Source organism: Dendrobates tinctorius, unplaced genomic scaffold (genome assembly GCF_039654945.1).
Source record: "Dendrobates tinctorius isolate UK_male_01 unplaced genomic scaffold, ASM3965494v1 ptg000208l, whole genome shotgun sequence".
In the NCBI taxonomy this organism is placed as follows: Eukaryota; Metazoa; Chordata; class Amphibia; order Anura; family Dendrobatidae; genus Dendrobates; species Dendrobates tinctorius.
In genome coordinates this window covers 648,428-674,635 of record NW_027361875.1, presented here as the reverse complement: position 1 = coordinate 674,635, position 26,208 = coordinate 648,428, and the positions used below count along the sequence as shown (strand labels likewise).

Genomic DNA, 26,208 nt, shown 5'->3' with positions numbered 1-26,208 from the left:
ACCTTTTTATAGCCACTAGTGATAGACTTGACATTCCTAGCTAGGAGGAAATACGTCCACATGGCCAGAAATGCATTTGATTGTCGGAAACAATATTAGGTTCACATTTAAGGACAAGAGAACATATTCATCCGAAATTCTGCACTAGGACGCTGGAATTATGAGCACTGAGTATGGAGAAGAGGAAACTTCTTTCTCCCTGCCACAAAGTTGTAGGTAGAAAATCTTTTCTATGCTGTGGAGCCAAGCTCGCGATCTCATGAGAGAAGCGGAGCGCTCACACCACATATTGAAGGGCAAACCGGCTGCTTCTCTGAGCGGCGTTCATCTGCGCTAACGACTCATTTCCATCCGCACTGATATGATAAACCATGCAGCGCTTCTGTAGGTCTATCTGTGCAGATCCTGAAGCCGAGCCACTGCCGAGGGTTACAAGGAGCAGGAACCCAGAGGCTGCAGACTGGAACAGCTGGTGGGGGGTGAATTCACCAGGCAAGACGAGGGTACAGAATGAGTCCTGACAGCTCGCATTTGTCTACCGAGAACAATGGCCGACACTGGGAGGTAGAACACATCTGCTGCCATCCATCATTAATGGATAAACTCAGATCAAAGCTGTTTCTATGGCTACAAAAAGTCTCAATATCTCCATCATAAGGCATTTACAAGTAAAATTAGTTAGTTATTCTGGTTTCTCCCCAATCCCCCCACCAAATCAGGAAATTGACAATACAGCCCCCACAGAGGTGGTCACCAAGCCCTTCCTGACTCCTCAACGGAAAATACGCAACATTGGGACAAATGGCCCCCTCTGTATGGTGATATTTATGCCAAGTGGGCATCCTTTTTTATTTTAATCATTATGAGTGGAGCAAAGAACCAGCCACTTATGACTTATCCTTGTATTAAAGGGGTCCTCTGACTCCGCTCGCCTCTACATCGGCATGCAGTAAAAGCCACATTTCTGTAAAAAAAAAAAAAAAAAAAAAAAAAATTGGCAGCGTTTTTTACCGCTGCATTAAGGCTGTGTGCCCACGTAAGCATTTTTGAAGCATTTGTCACGGTTAAATTGCTTCAAAAACGCATACAATAAGCATCCCATTCATTTTAAAGGAATTCCGCACTTTGTGCACATTGATGCATTTTTTTCCGGCGCAAAAAATGCATCATTCTCATTAATTTTGCGGAACATTCCACGTTTTTAGCCATTTTCTATGAGTCAGAAGACGCGCGGAAAAAAACGCATCAAAAACGTGTGGTTTTTCTGCAAAAACGAGTGGAAATCGCGCAAAAAATGTGAAGAAATAAAACGCGCGTTTTCTGGGAAGGAGTCCGGTTTTGAAGCAGAAATCTTCTGCATACGTGGGCATGCAAGACAGGGGCATGATGGATGGCTTGGAGGCGGCGCCCAGATGCAAGACAGGGGCATGATGGATGGCTTGGAGGCGGTGCCCAGATGCAAGACAGGGGCATGATGGATGGCTTGGAGGCGGCACCCAGACGCAAGACAGGGGCATGATGGACGGCTGCGAGGCGGCTGATACAGGGGGACACACCATACCTATCGGACGCAATACAGGTATGGGGACATAGTTATAAAAGTCAATATTTCGGTGTTACTAGGGATCAGAAACAGAAGAGCCACCTTCACAGAGTGCAGCCTTAGTCCTGCTGAAGGTGGCTTTTACTTAAAAACGCCCTGGGGGTGAAAGGTTCCCTTTAAGTCCGTTCCACGTGAACGTACATTAGAGGTTTTGCGAAAACAAGTTAAATATTGTTTTACTCATCTGACCAAGGAATGAACATCGAGATTTTACTTCGCAACTTGGCGCTCTTTTTTTTTTGAAACCCCTTACTCCTAGACCAGCAGTGCTAAACTGGTGGACTGCAGGTTAAATCCAGACCGGTGATTCCTGCAGTCTCGGCCCCAAGGACTGAAAGAAGAATAAACGGGGCCTGTGACAAGAACGACTGTGAACCGAAGAGCTGATGGGGGTCAATGGCACTTACCATACAGGCCGTGCATGCCAGCAATGGGACCTGTGGTGAGAGGAGCCAGTGTTCAACTAGTCCCTCTTAAGGACTTAAAGCCTTGCATTTTCCTGTAACTACCACTAGGGGTTGCTTCATACACAGAGATGAGTTTATTGGTAGTTGTATAAAATGTACACACCCCTAGCAATGGCCACGTGAAGTTCTATAATGTAACATGTTGGGAAAAAAAAGAAGGAATTTGCGCCTATATGCAAAAAAACTTAGCAATTTCAGACGGAGTACCAAAAATGAAGCATCAGCTTTACTTTTTCCAGCAGACGAGTCTAATAAAGTTGGCAAAGTTTTTTTTTTAAATCAAATTTCTACATAGTTCGGGAAAGGTCAAACGAAGCCAGAAGTATAACCGATGCAGTCTCCTGCGGAGGGGAGACACTGGCACACCGCTTGCTCATGCATCCTCTTCAGAGGCCCTCAACAGTGAGTGGGGGCCATCATTTTGGCAGCTATAGCAACGTTTAGGAAGTGGACAGAAAAGCAGAAGCTAAGGCAAAAAAGGGTGACCCGAGACCCTCACCAGTGACGACGCTGCTCAGATGTGATCGCTCCGCACAGGACGGCAGAAGACCCCAAGCTCTGGACTTTACTGGCATATGAAGTGCCTTTTCTCCAGCCAAAAACACAATGGACAATTTATGTCCTAAGTTGCACAACACAGAAATAGTTCAGGAAGGAATAATCTACATATGACACACGTGTAGCCGCCGAACAAGAAGTAGAGCAATAAATGGCACGGACCTGATGTTGGACTTTTAGCACCACGGGGTCAGTAGAGTTCCTGAAGAGGTCCACAGCCAACTTGTGCAAGAGATTCTCTAGTTTAATACCGTTTACCTGAGCAAAAAAAGGAAAATTTTACAAATATATTGTTGTATCATCCATACCAAAGATGTGTTTTACAGCCCCTATGTAAAAAGTATCGTGAGGCGAGTACTGAGGGGCAAATGCCACTCTGGAATATGGAGGACGAGAGTTACTGGTTTTGGCAATTTTGTTGGAATGAGAAATCGCTGGTCGACCTTTATAACTTCCTAACAAAAAAAAATAATGTTTTAAAAATTGTGCGGATGTAAAGTATACATGTGGGAAATGTTATTTATTAACTATTTTGTGTGACATACCTCTCTGATTTAAGGGCACAAAAATTAAGTTTGAAAATTGCAATGTTTTCAACATATTTGCCAAATTTCCGTTATTTTCATAAATAAAACGCAACTCATATCGAACAAATTTTACCACTAACATGAAGTACAATATGTCACGAAAAAACAGTGTCAGAATCACCGGGATCCATGGAAGCGTTTCAGAGTTATTACCTCATAAAGGGGACAGTGGTCAGAATTGTAAAAATTGGCCCGGTCATTAAGGTCAAAATGGGCTTGGCCACTAAGGGGGTTAGTATTTTAGGTTGTGTCTTCACTTGGTATTTTTGTTATGTTTGTATGTTTGCCATTGTGTGCGGAGTTTGGACCTTCTAGATGTTTTTGGCCGATTCATCAATTGCAACTTTTTAAAGTCAGAAAATTTTTATGCAAATAATCTTCCTCCCTCCGATTAAATGTGCGACTGCAAATATTTTAGCTTAATGTGGGACTTTTTGCACTAAAAAAAAAAAAAAAAAAAAAAAAAATTGCAAAAAAACAAACAAAAAAACCCATTTTTGATTTTGTGCAACATTCAAAAGAATTTGGAACAAAAACGCATCCATTAATACCACAAGAAAGAAAAAAAAACGGGATTTAAAGACAAAAAAGACACAAATGATTTTTTTTTTTTCAGCAACACACTATAATTTGCAAACCATCACTTCCAAGAATCAAAAAGTAACAGAAAAGGTTTCCATAGCTGTAGGTATTCATTTAATAAGTGAATGAGCCACAACATCTATTCGAAGACCCATATACATTCTTGTCTGCAATTCACACCTGGGTGTTGTGGAAGGTGATGCCAGCAGTACCGGGAGGGCCGGCGCACAGGAACGTGTCCCAGCCAAGCCCCTATTTATGAGAATTTGCTGGCTTCAGTTATAATAATTATACATGAGAACAGAGGTGAGGCGGAGATCAGCAGCCGGCGGACCGCTCCGGGGCTCACCTCCAATATCCGGTCTCCTTCCTGCAGCCGGCCATCAACTGCAGCCGCTCCTCCCTCCTTGATGCTGCTGACATAGATGCCACTATCATGGGAGACATACTGTTGGTCTGTGCCACCCACAATATTAAACCCCAGACCTACGGAAAGAAAGGAAACAAGGATGAGCTGCCTGCGTATAAGAGCCGCCTCATCCAAGATTTTGCACTTTTACACATAGTAATACTGTTCCTTCTAGACAGAACGCATATAATAGCGGTCATATATGGTGCACAGGAAAAGTGGCGCCGAGGACGGCCCGGTTGTGATAAGAAGGGAAAGGCTGATATTACTTGGGAAGTACATGGTTCCTGTTGTGACTAATGGTGGGATGATGGTCCATTGAGTAAATTTGGTTTCTATGACCACTAAGGACTGTTGTGTCTCAAAGGCAAAACTGGCCTGTGTTTTTGCTAGTTCCTAAAGGTCTAGGTCCCCCTTGAGGTGGCAAAACAGCTGTTACCCCCTTGAGGCGGCAAAACATCTCTAACTCATTGAGCCATGGCCTCCACAAGACATCAAAAAAGGTGTCTAGTCATATGTAGCATCCTGACCTGGGTGCTACAGTTGCTTATATCTTAGATCAGACCAGCCTATGCATCAATGAGCTGTGGGTACACATCTTCATTGCCAGATCACTGGTTGTCCATCCTTGGCCTACTCAAAGATGCTCCATTTTCGAGATCCTCAGACCCAGTCATAACGCTATAGCCATCAGATCCTTATTCTTGCCTATTTTTCCTGCTGCCAACACATCAAATTCAACATCTAACTTATCACTAGCTGAATATATCCTTCCCATGGACAGGTGCCATTGGTATTCACTTCACCTATCAGTGGTTTTAATGTTATGGAAAATTGTTGTTTTATTAAGGGGGTTTTACACATAGCAATACCGCTAGCTATAACGTCACCGATTTTGTGACGTGCTAGCGATATCGCTATGTGTGATACTTACCTCCAACCGACTCCCCCGCTGTCCATCGCTGATCGCGCGAGAATGTCCGGCTCCATTTCTCGTCGGCTTCCTGCTGTGACGACGAGCGACGCGTGGAGGCGGGCGGGAGGACGCCAGGATCGCTGTGTGTGAAAGGTGAGTATCGTGTGCTGCGTCGCTGCGAGGTCTGCCTGTGTGACAGCTCACTAGCGATCATTTAGCGATGCACCAGCGATCCTGACCGGGTCGGATCGCTGGTGCATCGCTAGATGTAAAAGGGCCTTAAGGGTTACTTGTCATTATCTGTGTATATAAACTCCTCAAGAATAAAATTTGCGGCACCAAGTGGGGAGAAACTGTGGAGTTATGGAAATCACAGGATGGACAGACATCTTAATGATATGCAAATGATGAAACATGGAAATAAATTTTCAAACCATCTCAAATTTATTGAGTAACAAGCCCCACGTGCAGAAATCCCGATGAATGCACTTGGGAAAATAATCAAGATCCGCTGCTGGCAGCTCCTTTGCAATAGGCGATCAATGTTGTTCTAGATGTCCTTGATGGGAGACAAGTCCGGAGAGCCTGTAGACCATGGTAGTATATTTAGGCAACACAGGCTGCTCAAGGAGCACCAGCAACATGTGGTCATGTTGAAAAACTGCTCCTGGGACACTTTGGATAAATGGCCATACCACTGATTTCACCCAGGGTTGTCAACTGTCCAGAAATTCCTGGACACTCCATAAAAATAGGGCACTGCTTTGCACTGTCCGTGAAAAAATTTTTAAGGCGTCTAATGTTTTGAGGCCGAAATAACTTTATATTATTTTGACTGCAGTTATTATATTGGCGAGTTCTCCAATAGAAGTCTTCAAACAGGATGGACAGTGGGTATTCAGTATTCAGACCCTTTTAAATTTTTCACTGTTTCATTGCAGCCATTTGGTAAATTAAAAAAAATGATTTTTTCTCATTAATGTACACTGCACCCCATCTTGACTGAAAAAAAAGTAGACATTTTTGCAAATTTATTAAAGAAAAACTGAAATATCACATGGTCATAAGTATTCAGACCTTTTGCACAGTATGGAGTAGAAGGCACTCTTGAGCTAGTACAGCCATGAGTCTTCTTGGGAATAATAAGTTTTTCACACCTGGATTTGGGAATCCTCTGCCATTCTTCCTTGCAGATCCCTCTCCAGTTCCGTCAGGTTGGATGGTGAACGTTGGTGGACAGCCATTTTCAGGTCTCTCCAGAGATGCTCAATTGGGTTTAGGTCAGGGCTCTAGCTGGGCCAGTAAAGAATGGTCTCAGAGTTGTTCTAAAGCCACTCCTTTGTTATTTTTACCTCTCTCATCAAGGCTCTTCTCCCATAATTACTTAGTTTGGCTGGACGGCCAGGTCTAGGAAGACTTCTGGTGATCCCAAATTTCTTCCATTTAAGGATTATGGAGGACACCATAATCTTAGGAACCTTGAGTACTGCAGAAATTCTTTTGTAACCTTGGCCAGATCTGTGCCTTGCCACAATTCTGTCTCTGAGCTCCTTGGCCAGTTCCTTTGACCTCATGATTCTCATTTGGTCTGACATGCACTGTGAGCTGTGAGGTCTTATATAGACAAGTGTGTGCCTTTACAAATCAAGACCTATCAGTTTAATTAAACACAGCTGGACTCGAGTGAAGGAGTAGAACCTTCTCAAGGAGGATCACAAGGAAATAGACAGCATGTGACTAAAATATGAACGTCTGAGCAAAGGGTCTGAATACTTCTGACCATGTTAAATTTCAGTTTTTCTTTAATAAGTTTAAAAAATTCCTACATTTGTTTTTTTTCAGTCAAGATGGGGTGCAGAGTGTACATTAATGAGAAAAAATGAACTTTTTTGAATTTACTAAAAGGTTGCAATGAAACAGTTAAAAATATAAAGGGGTCTGAATACTTTCCATACCCACTGTAGCTTAGTGAATCCTGCACTGAGCAGGGGGTTGGACTAGATGACCCTGAAGGTCCCTTCCAACGTTCTATGATTCTATTTTACAGTTTACAGTGAATGCAGCTGATGTCTTATTAAAATTATGGGCTGTAGACATGGATCACTTATGATTTATTATGGTTTTAAAATGTGTCCATCAAAAAACACTGTCTGTCCGCGATTTTTTGGTAAGCCGTTTTGAGAAATTAAAAAAGACAAACTGGCAACACTGATTCCACCACCAAATCAATGTAACGCTGAGCTGTTCGTGTACCTGGAATAAAGACTTAGAGGGGTCCTTTTATTGTATATTATGCCACACCATAATCCCAGGAGTAAGACCAGTGTAACGTTCTCTCGTGAAGGCCTCTTCATGATGTTACTCACATGGTCTCCAGATGGAGAGTGGAAGTTTGAATGGAGCAATGGAGGTATATTCTCTTCAGTAAAGAATCCCACTTATGACTAGGGCTGTGGAGTCGGTAAGCCAAACCTGCAACTCAGACTCCTCAATTTCCCTTACACCGACTCCGACATATATTGCTTATATTCAAGTGAAAAATGTATTGTAGTACAATGTGAACATCAGACACTTAATCATTTTTATGATACAATAATCAAGATATTTAGATAGAACATAATATGTATTTATTGGAATACAACTTTAGAACACAAAAAACTGTAATAAATTGTAAATATCTAATACACTATGTAATATCGATTACAAATATAACACTGTAATACATACAGTAGTTTAAGTGGCAAAAAACAGTTTTCAACAAAAACATACTAAATAACATTTGTGCAGTCTATGAATTTGTCCTAAGAAATAGAATTGCCTCCATCAGACCCTCCTTCATAGATGACCTCAAATCTGACCTAATAATTTTAAGGCCAGAGCACAGCCTCTCTACAGTAACTTGGGTTGGAGGCAAAGCCGTAACCACATGGGCAACATCTCTAACAATTTCCGGGTATAAAGGAATTGCCTCATGCACAGTCAGTTTTGATGAACGGTTGAATTTTTCTATTTCTTTGAGAGCAAGTGAAACATTTTGCTGAAATATGGTCAATCTGCTTGCTATAGGAGACGGAGTGAAGTCTTTTTCCTTGCGGCAATGCTGTGCCTGCTCCAGGTCATACAAATACTTGTCAAAGTCAAACTCCTCATCTGATGAGGATGAAGATATGGCAGCAATATCACTGTCAGGACCCAAGTCCTCTTGCACCTGGCAGTCCTCCTGTAGGCCACTCATCCTAACTGCTACCTCAGTCAGAGCTTCTTTTCCTTTAGTAAGCTGTTGATCATCAAGCAATATACGATGACTTGGGTCCACATAAACAGCTGCCAGAAAAATGTTATTTTCCAATAGCGGTGTCTCTCTCCGTTTCTTTGAAGCAGAAATGCCATCTGCAATTAAACCTCCTCTTTGGGACAAGCAAAATAGCAAGTTCTTCCACTCCCTTATGAAAATGCCAGGAGTTAAATCCTCAGCTTGTAATTTTTTAGTCACGGTAAATGGGTGGTTAAGCAATTCCTTCAGTTCAGCCACCTGTGTCCATTGACCTTTATTTAGGGTTACCTGAGGGTTCGCCATATCTATAAGAAACGGTTTTAGTTCAAGCAATCGTTCAATCATCAAATAAGTGCTGCCCCACAGAGTGGCTTGATCAACAATTGCCCCTTTCCCAGCACGTCTCTTCAAGATAGAATCAATTTTAGGGGTTCTGGCGGCAATAACCAATTTCCTCACTTTTCCAATCAGATTTCCAGCATGTCCCTCTTGCAGACTCTCTCTTATTGCCAGCTGCAGTGTGTGCACAACACAACGCATGTGATGAATAGGAAAGTGTTTTGAAGCAGCTTCAACAAGATCATCTATTTCTACAGTATAATTTTGCTGTTCTTCTGTTGTAATATCTGTTTTTTCCTCAGTTACATGAACAGCACTGTGGCCTTCCATCTCAAACATACTGAATCCTAAATGTTCTTCTAGCTGTTGTTCATTATTCTCATTCATCAGTTTAATTGTACTTATCATGTTTGAAGCATTGTCCGTTACAATAGCAAGAACCTGTTCTTTTTTGAGTTTGTAATCTTGCAGGACTTTTTCCACTAAGGCCTAGAGAAACTGGCTGCTGTGATGAGCTTTAGTATCTTTTACTGCCAATGTCTTGGTAACAATTTCTTTGTTGTCACAAACATATCTAACATTGATGGCAAAATAGTTCACTCTGTGACGTGTGCAGGCATCCATTTTAAGAAACATGAAGTGTCTTTTGAGAGTCTTTTTAAGATCTTCCTTTTGTTTAAGGGCTTCTTCAATCACTAATTTTCTAATACTTTCTCTTTCCAGAGAAACACCAAGTTTGGGGGCCATTTCTCCATTAAGCGCTGTAAAAGCTGGTCGTGCAAATAATGATAATAGTGCACAGTCCTTCACAACAAGCTGTAGGAACTGTCTTTTAAACATATCTGCTGTCATTGTTACAGTAACTTTTTGACTTACAAAATATCTTGTTAATGATGTTTGAGACGCTCTTTCCTCCTCCTTTGCCTGGCAGGAAGTGCTGGGCACAGGGTTTCTTGGTGCTGCTGTTATCTTTCTCAGTCACAGCTTTGTAAACTTCTGGGTGGAAGCGTTGTAAATGTCTTTTAGATTGGAATCTCTTGTAGGAGCATTTTTATCACTGCCGGAGTATGCACTGATTTTGGCATCACAGCATTTGTTTTCCTCTGGGTCACTTGTCATACATTGACACACAAAATATTTTTCATCTTGAGTCACTGTGAAATGCTCAAATACAGCTGACTTCATGGGGAGCTTCTTAGACATTTTGCAATCATATAAAGTCACTCAAAATAATTTTGTCCTATAAAATAAAATAATGTATATTATAATTCCAGCAAGAACAGGGAACCATGTACATTGGAGAAAATAAGAATTTGATACACTGCCAATTTTGCATGTTTTCCCACCTACTAAGAATGGAGAGGTCTACAATTGTACACTTCACCTGTGAGAGACATACTAAAAAAATTCCAGAAAAATCACATTGTATGATTTAAATAATAAGCATTTTATTGAATAAAATACGTATTTGAAAAACAGAACTTAATATTTGGTACAGAAACCTTTGTTTGCAATTACAGAGGTCAGACATTTCCTGTAGATTCTGTTTCTCTCAGTTGAAGTGTACCTATGATTAAAAATTTCAGACCTCTCCATTCTTTGTAGGTGGGAATCGACAGTGTATCAAATACATACTTTCCCCACTGTATAATTTTAGATAGAAATAAAACAAACTTTGCATATATCAGTAGTACAGATGACAAATATAAAGTTTGTAAAATATGTTATTAGATAGCTTTACTTTGAATTTCCAAGGCTTTTCTTAGGGTACAGCTCACTAAATGCTTCACAGTCTATGAAGAGGGGAGGAGGGAGGGAACAAAGAAACTGATAACAGAGCTAATAACATGATGTTTTTGCTTCTATACCTATACAAGTCCTCATATAAGTCCTCATCAGTCCTGTTGCTGTATTTTCCCTGTATATTGTATGTACTGTATATTATATAAAAGCTAGCTTCCCAAAAGTATATGAGCTCAAAGAAAAAACAAACAAGCATCAAGCATACAGAGAGAACATACAGTATACTGGACTATTGATTTATGCACAGTTTATTGAAAGTTTAAATATGCTTTAAGAAGTAATTACCTTGATCTTGTTATCCTGTTCACTCTAGCAATTCTTCTGAGATTAGTGCCTTCCTTCTTTCTGAATATGTTTGCTTGTCTGTGTTGTACCCTTGTCTGTAGAGGAGGAGCTTCACTGGTGCTAGAGTTCACCACTGACACCTCAGCTGCTGCGAACCTCCTACTTCACACCCCTACACTTGAAAATAAAGCCTGCACCTTAAGATGTGGTGATGAATGCAGTCTATTTATTCCAACTATCAGTTGATGTGTTACTAAGGAGGAGCAATGCCTGTCCTGGGTGTCCTTTTGGGCAGCTATGAGGTGTACCTGACTGGTGCAAAAAAAAAAAAAAAAAAAAAAAAGGAGTGTTAAGGTACTGTCACACTAAGCGATATCGCTATAACTTGTGACGTTGCAGCGATATTGCTAGCAATATCGCTGTGTCTGATACTTACCTCCGACCGTTCCCCCGCTGGTTATCGCTGATCGCGCGAGAACGTCCAGGACTGTTTCTCGTCGTCAGCTTCCTGCTGTGCTTCCTGTGGAGAGACGAGCGACGAGCGTGGAGCCGGGCGGGAGGACACAGGATCGCCGCGTCTGACAGGTAAGTAGCGACCCCCGACCCCTTCGATGTCGCTGGTGAGATCTGCCTGTGTGGCAGCTCACTAGCGACCACCTAGCGATGTACCAGCGATCCTGACGGCGTCATATCGCTGGTCGGGATCGCTGGTACATCACTAAGTGTGACAGTACCTTTAGTCTGTGTACTACCCGGCTTTCATTCTTTTTGGTACAGATATGATATGGATAGACATATGGATAAATGGATATATACATACAGTAGATAGAGCAGATTTCTAATTGCTTTTGCTATTGAAAACATTATCTATGAGCTCAAAAACCTTTCAGGTGATGCCGTTTTTTAAAAAGCTGATCTGCTTTTGCAGCTGAAAAACGTATCCTCAAAAAACGCAGCAGAAGCGCTGTGTGTGAATGTAGCCTTAGATCAGGAATAGAACAGCCATTTATAGGACATTTCATAACTTTCCAAAATTCCTATGAAAAAATATTCAGCATATTCTGCATTGAATTACTGTACCCAATTTATTATATATTTTATGAGTCGGTCCATTTTATACCGACTCCGACTCCACAGCCCTGCTTATGACTTGAACGCAATGATACCCAGAAATTAGTCTGAAGACCACGTGGGCAACACAATGAAGAAGCTTTTTTATGGGGAAATTTCACATTGGTCCTACTTCAAGGATTAGGTTGTGGGGTGGCAATGTACAGCATCCAGAACCCTCTTGTCCTCATTCCAGGTACACCAACAGCTCCGTGGTATGTTAGTTTGGTGGAGGAACCAGAGTTACAACCTCTTATGCAAATTGTAACCCCAGGAGCAGTTTTTCAGCATAACACCAGGTCATATGTTCCTCGTGCTACTGTGAGTCACCTGCGTGGTCTCAGGCTACATGGATCATTTTTTCACCATTAGCACCGATCAGGTGATCTCCACACATAATTCCACTACTTTTCCTTTCTTAGTGCTGAAATGTCAATGTTGAGAAGTGTACGGTATATAAAAATATATATTATGTTATAGTAAGCAGATTGTGCTTTCTGATTCCTTTTATCCAAGCTGCAGAAGTTTGTACACAATCCCTGGAGATCACGAAAACAATTTTCTCCCACGGTTTTGGCATATGCTATATGAAGGTCAGGCCTCTGGAGGCTGCCTCTGGGAACATGACTATGCTACGAAAAAGCACTGGAGTAGAAACTGTCAGAATCTATGAAAATTATATTTTACCAGGAAAGTATTGAAGGTTCTTTCCTACACTGGTTGCACAATACAGTCTACACATCCAGCACTTTGCAATCCAAGTACGTGACAATTATTTTGATTAGGCTGCAATTTTGCTTCATTGGCTTCCATGGGAAAAAAAAAAAAAAAAAGACAGGATCGCAATTCGCATGTAAAAACCAAGATTATGCACGTTGCAGTGGCAGGGCAGCGCAAGCGCGACAACGATAGGCGCAGCATTTGTATATTAGGGAGATCATGGCCTAGCACAAACGAAGGTGATGGCCTATGATCAGTGGGTATGTTGCACCAGATTCCAAATGTTAACTCTTTACAGGATAAAAGAGAACAACATGACTTTTGCCGGTTTGCCAGATGTACCTGCTTCCATCAGCACTACTGTACTTGGCAGCTGCACCTACAGCTAATCGCCGATATGGCATTGCGTAAGCTCCACAATCTCCTTGTATCCCATCTTACACCTAATAAGTTCTATGTAATCTGAGATGACAAATGGCGATAGAAAATATACTGGAAAGGTGACATATTGGCATCACTGCTTGTATGCAGTCCCGATAAGGTTAAGAGCATGTTCACAAACAGTCTTCCAACCTGGATCAGATTCATAATCCACTGAAAAAATACCTGAACATACCAGTTATAGCCAAAAGTTCTGACACATTCTAGTTTTCGCAAAGTGTTCCTGGTTCAGTGTTTTTCGATCTTTTAATTAGATGTTTCTGTGGTTACTGAAGTACAATTATAAGAATTTCTTTAGTTTTTACACTTTTAAATGAGAACTACATCAATTTTATGCAAAGTCTCAATATTTACAGCACTGACCCTTATTTTTCAAGACTTTCACCCTGGCAGCAGGATATCGGCTTCTAGGCCAAATCCAGACTGATGACCGCCCATTCTTGTCCAATCAGTGCTTGATGTTTATCAAATTTTGTGTTTTGTTTCTCCACCCACTATTTTAGGATTGACCACAGGTTCTCAGTGGGCTTTAGTCTGATGTGGGGAGTTTCTTCCCCATGAACCCAACATTTCAACGTTTTGGTCATCAAGGAGCTTAGTTATCTCTTTTGTCTAGTGACATAAGGAATTAACAGAGCAAATAACTTTGCAGTGAGTACAGGGATTGGACAGCAGACGACTGGGGTACAAGTTTGTTACTCTGATGAAGCCCCTTCAGACTGTTTGGGACATCTAGAAGAACGGAGAAGAAAAGGTGAGCACTACCATGAGTCCTGTGTCATCCAACAGTAAAGCATCCTAAAGCCACTGATTTGTGGGGGCTCATCACAATTTTGCCTTAGAACATTAATAAAGAATGGGATCTAGCCATCCTCCAAGTGCAATGTCTCCCAATCATCCAGGAGCAATTTGGTGATGAACAAGGCTTTCTCCAGCATGATGGAGACCATACAATATGGGAAAAGGTGATAATTACAGGTGCGTCTCAGACAATTAGAATATCAAAAAGTTAATTTCAGTACTTCAATACATAAACTGAAATTCATATAGTCATTTCAAACAGTGATCTATTTCTAGTGTTTATTTCTGTTGATGTTGATTATGGTTTACAGCCAATGAAAACCCAAAAGTCATTATCTCAGTAAATTAGAGTAATTAACAAAAAACACCTGCAAAGGCTTCCTAAGCATTTAAAAAGGTCCCTTAGTCTGTTTCAGTAGGCTTCACAATCATGGGGAAGACTGCTGACTTGACAGATGTCCAGAAGGCAGTCATTGACACTTCACAAGGAGGGTAAGCCACAAAAGGTCATTGCTAAAGAAGATGGCTGTTCACAGAGTGCTGTATCCAAGCATATTAATGGAAAGTTGAGTGGAAGGAAAAAGTGTAATAGAAAAAGGTGCACTAGCAACAGAGATATCCGCAGCCTTGAATGAATTGTTATGAAATGGCCATTCAAATATTTTGGGGAGATTCACAAGGAGTGGACTGCTGCTGGAGTCATTGTTTCAAGAGCCACCAGACATATCCAGGACATGGGTTACAAGTGTCACATTCCTTGTGTCCAGCCACTCATGACCAATAGACAACGCCAGAAGCGTCTTACCTCGGCCAAGGAGAAAAAGGACTGGACTGTTGTTTTGTTTTTTTAAACCAGATATTTGTTATTCAACAACTAAATAAAATGCAACTTAGGCCAATAAGCATACAGTTAAGCATTTATAAAATTTTTGGTTTCTGCATCACCTCAAACCCCCCCCCCCCCCCCAAAAAAAAAAAAAAAAAAAAAAAAAAAAAAAAAACACACCCCACCCCCTCATTTGATATCAATAACATTGACCATCTCCCTCTGGGAACCAGAGAAAAAGAAAGTATACATACCCCCCTGTACTATGTAGCTGGATCAGGGCAGATACCCAAAATCCTTTATAGACCCCCGACCTTCCAAACCATTCACACACTTACGCCATCTGCAATCAAGATGCCCAAAATTGTTCAAACTTATCCGATGCATTTCTTCTACGAAATATAGCCTCTTCCAAAGACACTATATAATCCAATTGGCAAATATATTCCGTTCTAGAGGGAGGTTCAGGCCTCACCCAACATCTGGCGATTAATTTCCTGGCCAAGAACAGCAGCCTGGCCACCGCCACCTTCTTTGAAATAGTAGTTACAATTTCGTCAACATATCCCAACAAGCAAACTAATGGAGTCCTAGGCACTACGCATCCATACCTTCTCTCAATCATACAAATCACCACAATCCAAAAAGCTTCCAACCACGGACATTCCCATAACATATGCAAAATACCCGCATCTTCATTCAAGCATCTCAAGTGCTTCTCACACCAACCCTATATAAAAACTCAGAAGAGCTTTAAGCTCTATGTATGGTAAATAATTGTGACATATGACCAGGCTCGCTAAGTGACAATTTTAGAATATATTCATTCTAAAATAGACTCCCAAACTTCATCTTCCAATTATCCCAATTCTTGCTCCCATCTATCCCTTGCCTGAATAGGGTGTCACATTAAAAAGGAGTGCAGCAGGTCCTCATAAAACATGGAGACCACCCTTTTTGTGGTCCCTTCCATACAAAAATAGTCTAATAAAATATCTTTCTGAACCATCAGCCCACTAATCTTCCTCTGCTGCCTATAAGCATGTTGAACCCGTAAATAAAAAAAAAAAAAAAAGTCTGTATCTGGTACCTGGAATACCTCTTGTAAGGATTCAAAATGACCTCAACACCTGTTTTACCAATAATTGCGATAAATCCCTTTATGCGACCAAGATTTTTGCTCCCCCAAATTATGAAATTCACCAAAATTTTCATTCATCCAAACATCAGTATAGATAGTCAATTCAGAAATCCCTCTAATCTTTTTAATCCTAGACCACATTTTTTGCACAAGACCCAGAGTGGGGAACCTCCTGCCCAACCACCCAAAACTACCATCTTCCAACCCCTGGACCCAAGGAAACCTCCAAACTACATATTTAAGCCTGCACTGAACTCCCCCAGTCAAGTGATCCCCAACCTCTAATGTGTTTGGCCTTGGGACGCCAGGAAGTATAGCCAAGGATTTGGCAAAGCCAGACCCCCCCACCCCCATCTTTAGGCCTCTGCAATATTTGTAATTTAATCCTGGGTTGAAGTCCACCCCAAACCAAATCTCGAAGTATGGAGTTAAGTCTTTGGAATAAACCCCACGGGAGCCAGACTGGTGAGTTATGGCGCACATATAGGAGTTTTGGCATAAGTATCATTTTGGACAAGTTCGTCCTACCCACCACCGAGAGACGCAGCCTGCACCAAGCCTGGGCTTTATCCTTAAAGAAGCGGAAGCACATTTAACCTAAACTATTCCTTGATCGGTAAAGCAATCTGAATTCCCAGATATTTAAACTGATCAACAACTCTCAGCTTAGAACAACCAAACTCTCCCAACTCACCCATTCTATCCCTGTCCACCATCATAAGATTAGATTGATCCCAATTTATCCTCAGTCCAGACAGAGCTCCAAACCGCTCAACAATAGGTACCGCCTGATTCAACGACTCAAGGGGATTCTCCAAAAACAGAAGAACGTCATCGGCATAATACGCAACCTCTTCCTCCATCGGGCCATACTTAAAGCCATAACTCCAGCAGCTCTCCGAATATGAGCAGCCAGTGGCTCTATTGCAATGGCAAACAGTAATGGAGAGAGGGGACATCCCTGCCGTAGCCGAGAACCCAGAGAACATGATTCGAATCGGTTTTTACCGACCCTCATGTTGTGATCACCGTTATTAGGGCAGAGACACACTGCCGCATTTCTCGTGCGAGAATCGCATCGCACAGACTGGCCCGGCACCTCTACTGACCTGAGCATGACAGCGTGATGGATTACTATGCAGCTGTCAAGCTCAGGTCATGAGAGCCGACGGACAGTGCGAGTCAGATTTTCCAATAATGTTTCTCTCCTCTGATCCCCTTTCCCCGGTACCTCCGTTGTCCCTGCAACCCCCTGTGAAGTCCCCCTGGGCCGCCAGCATCTTCTTCCAGGAGAACATGGTGGGCGCATCACAGAGCGGCCACCGAGATCTGCCGGCCAGCACCCGGCAACAATGGGAAATTTTTCCTATTGGTTCATTTTGATCACTGTGATAGACCCTATCACAGTGATCAAAATAAAAAAAAAAAAAAATAAAAAATAAAATAAAAATCAAAACCCCCCTTAGTTAGGTAAAAATAAAAAAAATTTTTTTATTTTATTTTTACCTATTTTCCCATTAGGGTTAGAGTCAGGCTGAAGTGAGTTAGGCTAAAGTTAGAGTTAGGGCGAGGGCTAAAGTTAGAGAGCTGCACGTTCCTGACTAAGTTCGTGACAGTTCCAAAGTAAGTTTTTTTGTGAAAGACGTAAAATGTTCATTTCTTTCCACATTGCTTTTGTTCTCGTGAAGCACCTGAAGGGTTAATAAACTTCTTGAATGTAGTTTTGCGCACCTTGAGGTGTCACTTCAGAGCGCGGGATTTTTCCTTGAGTAGGAAGACCTTTGCTTGGACGGTGTCGAAGAGCATTACCAAAAAACACAAGACGTTGGACCGGGATCAGACAGGACTCTGCGGTGTAGACAATTCAACCCAGCCGAGAGTGTCCAGGGTTATCTGTAGACTTTCCTGACATTTCGCGGGAGTTATGGTCTTGATGAGGATGTCATCTAAGTAGGGAATGACGACGATGCCCCTGCTGCGTAGAATAGCCATCGCTGTCGCCATTACCTTGGTAAAAACTCTGGGGGCGGTGCCTAAGCCGAACGGCAGTGCCGTGAGAATTGTAAGTGAAACCCCTGAATGACGAAATGAAGGAATCTCTAGTGCGAGGGAAAGATGAGAATGTGCAGGTAGGCATCTTGAATGTCCACCGAACAGAGGTATTCCCCTGGTTTCATGGAGGCTATCACACATCGAAGGGACTCAATCTTGAAGTGACGCAGACGTAAATATCTGTTCAGGAGTTTTAGGTCCAGAATGGGACGAACTGAGCCATCCTTCTTTGGAACGACGAACAGATTGGAATAAAAACCTGAGAAGCGTTCTCGTGTGGAGACGATCACACCAGTCTGGAGGAGCGAGTCGATAGCCTTGAAAAAAACCGGAACGAGAGACGTATTCTTTGGTGGACGGGACTCGAAAAAGCGAGATCAAGGGAGAGTAGAAAATTCTATTTTGTAACCATAGGAGACGATGTCCCGGAACCAGGCTTCGTTGACTATGGAAAGCCACTCGTCCCGAAACTGAAGTAAACGACCACCCACCCTGAGAGGCTTCCCAGGTGGGGGCGACCCGTCAGGCTGATGAGAAACTGTTGGCGCCTGACCTAGAGGGCCAGCGTTGGGTAGGTCTTGAATGCCAGGACGGAGCTGGCTTAAAGGAGGGTCATTTCCTTTGTTGACGTGCTGGAGACTTGTCCTGTCGGGGGTTACTGTGTGGTTGAAACCTCCGAAAGAATCGAAAAGGAACTGTGCGACGGGTCATATGCTTAACCCTCTGTTGTGGTAGAAATGTACTTTCCCCTCCCATGCCGTTGGGAGATTATCTTGTCCAGCTCTTCTCCAAATAGGCAAGAACCATGGAAGGGAAGACCTGTGAGGTATTTCTTTGATGCGGAGTCCGCGTTCCAGTCTTTAAGCCACAGGACCCTGCAAATAAAAATGATGTTGCCAGCTGCTATGGTTGAACAGGCGGCTGCATCAAGAGACGCAAACAAAAGGTATTTGCCCGCGTAGCAGATGTGGTCCGCCAGATCGTCGGCCGAGGCCTTGGCGACATACCTTGGTGGAGATGCTTCGCCCAGGCGGAGACGGCCTTGGCCACACAGGTAGCGGCAAAGTACAGACAGAGGGAAGAACCCGTGGCCTCAAAGGCGGATTTAGCCAGATACTCGATGTCTGTCAGAGGGTTCCTTTAGAGAACTGTCTGACAGACGAAGTAATGTCTTTGTGGTCAGCCGGGAGACCGGAGGGTCCACCGAAGGAGGTGCTGCCCACTTGTTAAGCAGGTCAGGCTGAAAAGGTTACAGGACGCTCATGAGTTTTGTTCTCTGGAAACGCTTGTCTGGATGCTGCCATTCCACTGCGAGGGTCCTGTTGAACTCGTCGTGGTTGGCAAAGACACGGGAGGGGCGCTTCGTTTTCCTGAAAGAGTGTCTGTACAGAAGGAGAGAACTCAGAGTCTTTAATGTCAAGAGTCTAATAGCGACAATCAGGCTACCCACCATGTCACGCAGTTTTGATACCTGTGCCGAGTCCAGATCTGAATCTGACTCAGAACGAGGGTCTGATTCAAGCACCTCTGGAGAGTTTGATGGGGGAGACAGAGGACGCTAGTGCCCTGGAGGGCGGTGATGGAGAAGATGAGCTGGACGATGAGGCAATGCAGGTATGCTTTTTTGAAGATCTGGACTTCCTACGAGGGGAGTCCCTTTGGGTATGCAAGGGGTTAATATCCGACGCATCAGAGGGGGTACAGCTGGGACCCGCTAGCAGGTGCAGGATTAGGAAGCCGTTCCAAAACAGAGACCAAAGTGTGAGATACTTTGGTTAGATCAGCTACCGACTGAGATAGAGATGTCACCCACTCAGGAGGGGGCGCACTCTCGTTGCGAGTAGTGGGGGCTCCTGGGAAGACATATGGTGCACAGCGCTGCAGGGCCAGGAGAGTGAGAGCTGAGCTGTGCTGATAGGTCAAGGGGGGTGGACAGGGCCAGGAGGAGCGTCGGCGACAGTAATCGGCCGGCCGGTGGGAGGCATGGCCTAGTACTGTAGTAGGCCCAGATAGAAGCCAGGGACTTAAGTAGAGATGGTAGGCCGCAGGGGGAATGGGGGAAGCGCGGTAGGCGCTGCGGATCGCCGGAAGAGGCAGGGATGGGAACGGAAGGTGGCAATATGAAAAGGATACACATGGATGTTCTCCCCCCTCTCTGGTCATGACCTCTAGAAAGATATAATTTTTATTTATTTATTTATTTTTACACAAAATAGCCCCCCGCTGCCGCATGTATACCTGTCCTGCAGATCCCATATCCCTCTTCGCAGAAGTGGCGCTGGAAGACGGACCTGTATGTAGACCTCGGGGCCACTGGACGTCTCCGGTAACCATCGGGTAGCGATTCCGTCTTCCTCCCCTGAGCGACCGGATATGGAGGGCGGGCGGCGTAGGGGGACAGCAGCAAGGACCAGTCCGCCTCTTCCGCCTTCCTCCCCTGAGCGACTGGCTATGGAGGGCAGGCGGCATAGGGGGTATTGCCAAGGACCAGTCCGCATCTTCAGCCATGCGAATGCCCCAAACACGCTTGAAGTGTTAGGAGGCATGGGGTCCTGCCTGGCAGACACGAGAGGGTACAGTAGTGACGCATTTCCACACTGTGCTCCCGGTCTCTAGGGGGGAGTTTCACTCCGTCACCCGAATCACAAGCTGGACCTGAAAAATAGAGATGATTAATAAAAAATAAAACCTAACAGGTAGATACGGGGCTGAGAGCAGCCTGTGTCCACCTCCTACTGACACTAAGCTAAAACGGAGTAGCCTCCTGCCAGTTGGTGGCTATATGCTGCTGGGGAGGAGCTAACTTTTTTTCATAGTATCAACCTCCTAGTGGCAGCAGCATACACCCATGTTTTCCTGTGTCCCCCAATGAAACGAGAGAGAAATGTTATTAACTATTTTGTGTGACACCACTCTCTGATTTAAGGGTACAAAAATTAAAAGTTTGAAAATTGCTACATTTTCAAATATTGTGCCAAATTTAAGTTTTTTTCATAAATAAACGCAAGTCATATCAAAGAAATTTTACCACTAACATGAAGTACAATATGTCACGAGAAAATATTCTGACTCCGTGGGATCTGTTGGGATCCAATAGCTCTCGGGGCATGCTAGAAGCAGATATCCAGCGAATTGCAGAAGGGTCTAAGCATTGTCTTTACTTATAAACCCAATGTAATTCTCAATAAAAGTTTAATAAAAGTTTATAAACTTAAGCAATATTGATAATTGCACTTCAGTAACCACAGAACCATCTGAAGCAAGAAACTTTGTGAAAACCAAAATCTGCGTTGGTCTCAAACTTTTTGGTCCCGACTGTCCTCTCAAGGGAACCTGGTTCTCTACTGTCATTTATACCCTCTAGACTCGAGTAGGTTCATATGTCATAACTGGAAAATCAGCAATGACAACAGGAAATATTGCAGGTTTGTCACATTTCTCTGGGGATATTGGCAGCGCAAAGTAACAAGTTGGGGATCTGAGATTTGCAGCATCTGTGACTTTACATTGCAAGTTCTCTCCGCGGGAAGATGAGCTTTGTAACATCTCAAACACTTCGCTACTGTAATCAGCAGGTTTTCTGCGTGGGAAACTCACAGCGGATGAGCCCTGTGTGCACATACTCATAGCGATTTCCTAGTAATCTTAAAAGGGCTTGTTCATGTGCTGCTTTTTAGCCACGCGTCTTTCAAGGGTAAGAAACGCTGCACTTTACGGTACAAGCAAAGAAAATGAGATTTCGGAAATCTAGTGCTTATTTTTTTCCTTGCAGACCTGAAGCACCAAAGTTTTGATTGGTTGTTTTTCTTTTTAATCTGTGGCATGTACCGTAAATGTTTTCTGTTTTTGACTGATTGAAATAATTGGCTGGTAAAAAAAAAAAAAATCATGTAAAAGCAGTTAAAAAAAAAAAATCACTTATTTTAAGCAATGAACACTGGGGAAGTTAAGTGAAAATCCCATTAGATTTGTAATGTCAGAATGGTGATTAGGCCGGGATCACACATGCGAGAAACACGGCCGAGTCTCGCATGATCGGATCGGAGCATGCGGCCACATAGCAATACATGGAGCTGCACGCTCCGATCCGGGTATGATCATGCGAGACTCGGCCATGTTTCTCGCATATGTGATCCCGACCTTACCCAGCTTTCCTAGGCACAGATATTAGAAAGTTACACAGGTTGTCCACTACTTGAACCACGGCTGTGCTTGTAACGAGTTGCCACCTGTCAGCTTCTTAGGATGATCTGCCCAAGGTTTCTCCTTTCTGTCTTTAGCCTCAGAGAGAGATCATCACTCAATGGGACTGTGAAGGCCTCGCATGCCAGCCCTGTTAAACCTCTCGAGTGACATCAACGTGATGTTCCCTCTGAGGCTGGAAGGAGGAACCATCGGATGGAACCTTGCTGTAAGCTGACGGGGGAATCACGTCACGTGACCAAGAGTTAGATCAATGGGTCAATGCTAAAAGGAATCGACAACCCCTTTAAATAGAAAGTATTTCTGTAAGGAAAGACAAAGATGTGATTTTAAATGGAAAGGTCCTTTGAAAATAAAAGTATTCAAGAGAGGACAATATCTCAACTAATCTCGTTACATCGTCACAGTCTAATAAGTGGATGCAGCTCCTTTATGGCCAAATTCACACTGGGAAATTTTCTTTCCCGACATGATAAATGTGTTTCTTCCACTCAGACAGAAATGTGATGGCTGCAGAGGACAAAGGACTGAGTGGAGCAGCGTCGCCGGCGCGGGAGGCAAGTATAGATTTTTCCTTATTTGTGCAGCACCCAGGGGCCATTAATTAGGGGCTGCCTAGAAGTGGACAAACCCTTTAAGTGCTTGCAGGAAGAGCATCTACAAACTTCTCACTACCAAAATATGAATAATATATGGGACGAAACATAAAAAATAAAAAAAGTAAGCCACATTGTGGATGAAATGATCTATGACTTTGTTTTTTTTTACCATACTGTGAGAAGGGTCGTAGTGGAACAAATAAAAATTGGTCCAGACATTTAGCAAGAACTATATCAACACCGGACGTCAAGGGGACGACCACGTATCCACAGAACCGGTGATAAGTGTATGATCGCTGGGGGAGCCTTCCCATCCAAAATTCCCCTTTATAAGTGGGTTCAAACAGCTGTAGAAGTATCAGACATGTACCATTGGACCCCTGGAGGTCAATGAAGGTCATGTGTGCTCTACTGCTCCATTCACACACTGAGTTTTAGGCCCCTTGCTCTTAGATGAGTGGGAGTTTATTTTTTCAGACTCCCAGTGATCATTTATTACCTTTGCTATGGTGCCAATACACAAATGCTGGCAAGACCCTACTGTCATCTGATGGGTATATTGGGGCTTCCGATTCCACCCCCCCCCCCCAAAAAAAAAAAAAAAAAAAAAGATGATGTGAAGGGAGAGTGGACCCTGTGGGTTGTCTGTGCAGCACTAGTGGGGACAGAGGAGTCTGACTCTACCTATGGAGGACACATGCGTGCTGGGATGGGATTTCTGTGACTTGCTTGTAGCAGTTCCCTGCGGGGAGCGGGGGCAACGTGACCCCATTCACTTGCAGTAAGCTGCGATGTAGTGGGGTACAGACATCTTCAGCCTCACCTATGGCTAGTGGTCGTCCCCCAGCCTAGGCCTCATTCACAGGGTTGATAGATGGATGGGGTTCCCCATCTCCGGTCCCAATACCAGGCCTTGTGCACCACACCTGCTGGGTTTTCCTATGGGTGCTCCGGCGACTCGCGATACCATTGAGCGGACATTTTATAAAACAGAAGTGAGTTTCAGATTCTGCAAAGTCTGACCTTACCCCCAATGGCTGAGGGTCTAAACAGCGGAGATCAGTGGTGGTCTGTGCTCACAGATCTCATGTATACCCGGCACTCCTAAATGGAGAGCCCCTCTAAGCACCTGGTGGTCCACACCCTGCAACCATACAGGGGTCTATACTGCAGCATCCCCATCCAATAGCTCTCAAGGCATGCTGGGAGTTGTGGTTCTGTACCAGCTGGAGAACCCAGCAGCGCGGCCTGCACGGCCCATGACATGGCTGCCCACACCGTGCCCCGTCCTAGGACAGGAGCCGCTCCTGCCTCCCGGCGCCGGTACCTGAGGGGCCTCTGATCAGCTCGATCTCCTCCAGCACAGCCCGCGATCCTGCGCTCATGTCGGCCGCTCCCCCCGCAGGTCTGTGCTCAGACGAGGCTGAAGGTGAACACAACCACAGCACTTTCTGATCCCGCAGCCAGGCGGCCCCCACGTGGGCAGGATCCGGCGCGGGGCGTCATGGGAGTTGTAGTCCTAGATAGACGGTAGAGGCTAAATCCAAGTCGGCTAAAGGACCTCTGCCGATGTCATGCCCATGTGACCAGAAGGGGCGGCGCCTCTTCCTCCATAGAGCACAGCAGACACCAGGAAGCAGCGGATGTCATGGCGGGATTTGGAGTGTTTTGGGGTCACAAATCAGATAAGTCGATGTTCATGCAAGAGCTGGGAATCTGCCTGTGGAGAAGGGGGTGATGTTGCTTACATGGGGCTGCATGCTGGAGGGGGGGTCTGCCTGGGGAGAGGGGGTGTTGCTTGCATGGGGCTGCATGCTGGAGGGGGGGTCTGCCTGGGAGAAGGGGGTGATGTTGCTTTCATGGGGCTGCATGTGCATGCTGGAGGGGGGGTCTGTCTGGAGAGAAGGGGGTGATGTTGCTTACATGGGGCTGCACGTGCATGCTGGAGGGGGGTCTGTCTGCGGAGAAGGTGGCGATTTTGCTTGCATGGGGCTGCATGGGCATGCTGGAGTGGGGGGTCTGTCTGTGGAGAAGAGGGTAATGTTGCTTGCATGGGGCTGCATGCTTTCTTGGAGTCTGCCTGGGGAAGTGGGTGTAGGTTGCATAGGACTGTGTGCTCCGGGTTTGCCTAGGGAATAAATCTTTATATAGCGCTAACATATTCCGCAGCGCTTTACAGTTTGCACACATTATCATCACTGTCCCCGATGGGGCTCACAATCTGAATTCCCTATATTAGGAAGGGTGCTGTCACTGTAACCAAGGTTTGTCCATGGCGCCGCACCTTTAACCCCTTAAGCCCCAAGGGTGGTTTGCACGTTAATGACCGGGCCAATTTTTACAATTCTGACCACTGTACCTTTATGAGGTAATAACTCTGAAACGCGTCCATGGATCCCGGTGATTCTGACATTGTTTTCTAGAGACATATTGTACTTCATGTTAGTGGTATAATTTCATTCAAATAACTTGCATTTATTTGTGAAAAAAAAACAGAAATTTGGCGAAAATTTCGCAATTTTCCATCTTTGAATTTTTATGCCCTTAAATCACAGAGATACGGCACACAAAAAACTTGATAACTAACATTTCCCACATGTTTACTTTACATCAGCACAATTTTGGAACCAAAATTTTTTTTGTTAGGAAGTTATAAGGGTTAAAAGTTGATCAGCGATTTCTCATTTTTGCAACACCATTTTATTTTTAGGGACCACATCACATTTGAAGCCACTTTGAGGGGTCTATATGATAGAAAATACCCAAAAGTGACACCATTCTAAAAACTGCACCCCTTAAGGTGCTCAGAACCACATTCAAGAAGTTTATTAACCCTTCAGGTGCGTCACAGGAATTTTTTGAATGTTTAAAAAAAAAAATGAACATTTAACTTTTTTTCACAAAAAAACTACTTCAGGTTCAATTTTTTTATTTTACCAAGGGTAACAGGAGAAATTGGACTGGAAAAGTTATTGTGCAATTTGTCCTGAGTACGCTGACGCCTGATATGTGGGGGGGAACCACTGTTTCGGCGCATGGCAGACCTCAGCAGGGAAGGAGCGCCGTTTGACTTTTTCATAGCAAAATTGGCTGGAATTCAGACCGGACGCCATGTCACGTTTGGAGAGTCCCTGATGTACCTAATCAGTGGAAACCCCCCACAAGTGACCCCATTTTGGAAACTAGACCCTTCCAAGGAACTTATCTAGATATGTGGTGAGAACTTTGAACCCCCAAGTGCTTCACAGAAGTTTATAACGTACAGCCGTACAATTAAAAAAATCATATTTTTTCCACAAAAATGAACTTTTCACCCCCAATTTTTATTTTCCCAAGAGTAACAGGATCCCAAAAGTTATTGTGCAATTTGTCCTGAGTACGCCGATACCCCATATGTGGGGGTAAACCACTATTTGTGCACATGGCAGAGCTCGGAAGGGAAGCAGCGCCATTTGACTTTTTTGGCTGGATTTGAGATCAGACGCCATGTCG

The 26,208-nt window shown here is 43.9% G+C and overlaps 2 protein-coding genes across 2 annotated transcripts in view; both read right to left on the bottom strand.

Annotated features, from left to right (window-relative positions):
* The window catches only part of SYNJ2BP (synaptojanin 2 binding protein), a 30,692-nt gene extending 6,434 nt beyond the window's left edge, over positions 1-24,258 (bottom strand). The window contains exons 1-3 of the mRNA XM_073554152.1: positions 24,044-24,258; positions 4,147-4,283; positions 2,791-2,886 (exon numbers count right to left, since the gene is read on the bottom strand). Of these exons, the coding sequence (XP_073410253.1) occupies positions 2,791-2,886; positions 4,147-4,283; positions 24,044-24,101 (291 nt within the window). The 5' untranslated portion in view covers positions 24,102-24,258. The remainder of the gene's footprint in view (positions 1-2,790; positions 2,887-4,146; positions 4,284-24,043) is intronic.
* Positions 6,989-14,849, bottom strand: LOC141058015 (uncharacterized). Its single transcript, XM_073554148.1, has 2 exons — positions 10,824-14,849; positions 6,989-9,975 (listed from the first exon to the last, which is right to left on the bottom strand). The coding sequence occupies exon 2, from the start codon at positions 9,141-9,143 to the stop codon at positions 7,911-7,913; it is 1,233 nt and encodes a 410-aa protein (XP_073410249.1). The 5' UTR covers positions 9,144-9,975; positions 10,824-14,849; the 3' UTR covers positions 6,989-7,910.
* Positions 24,259-26,208: the final 1,950 nt, after the last annotated feature.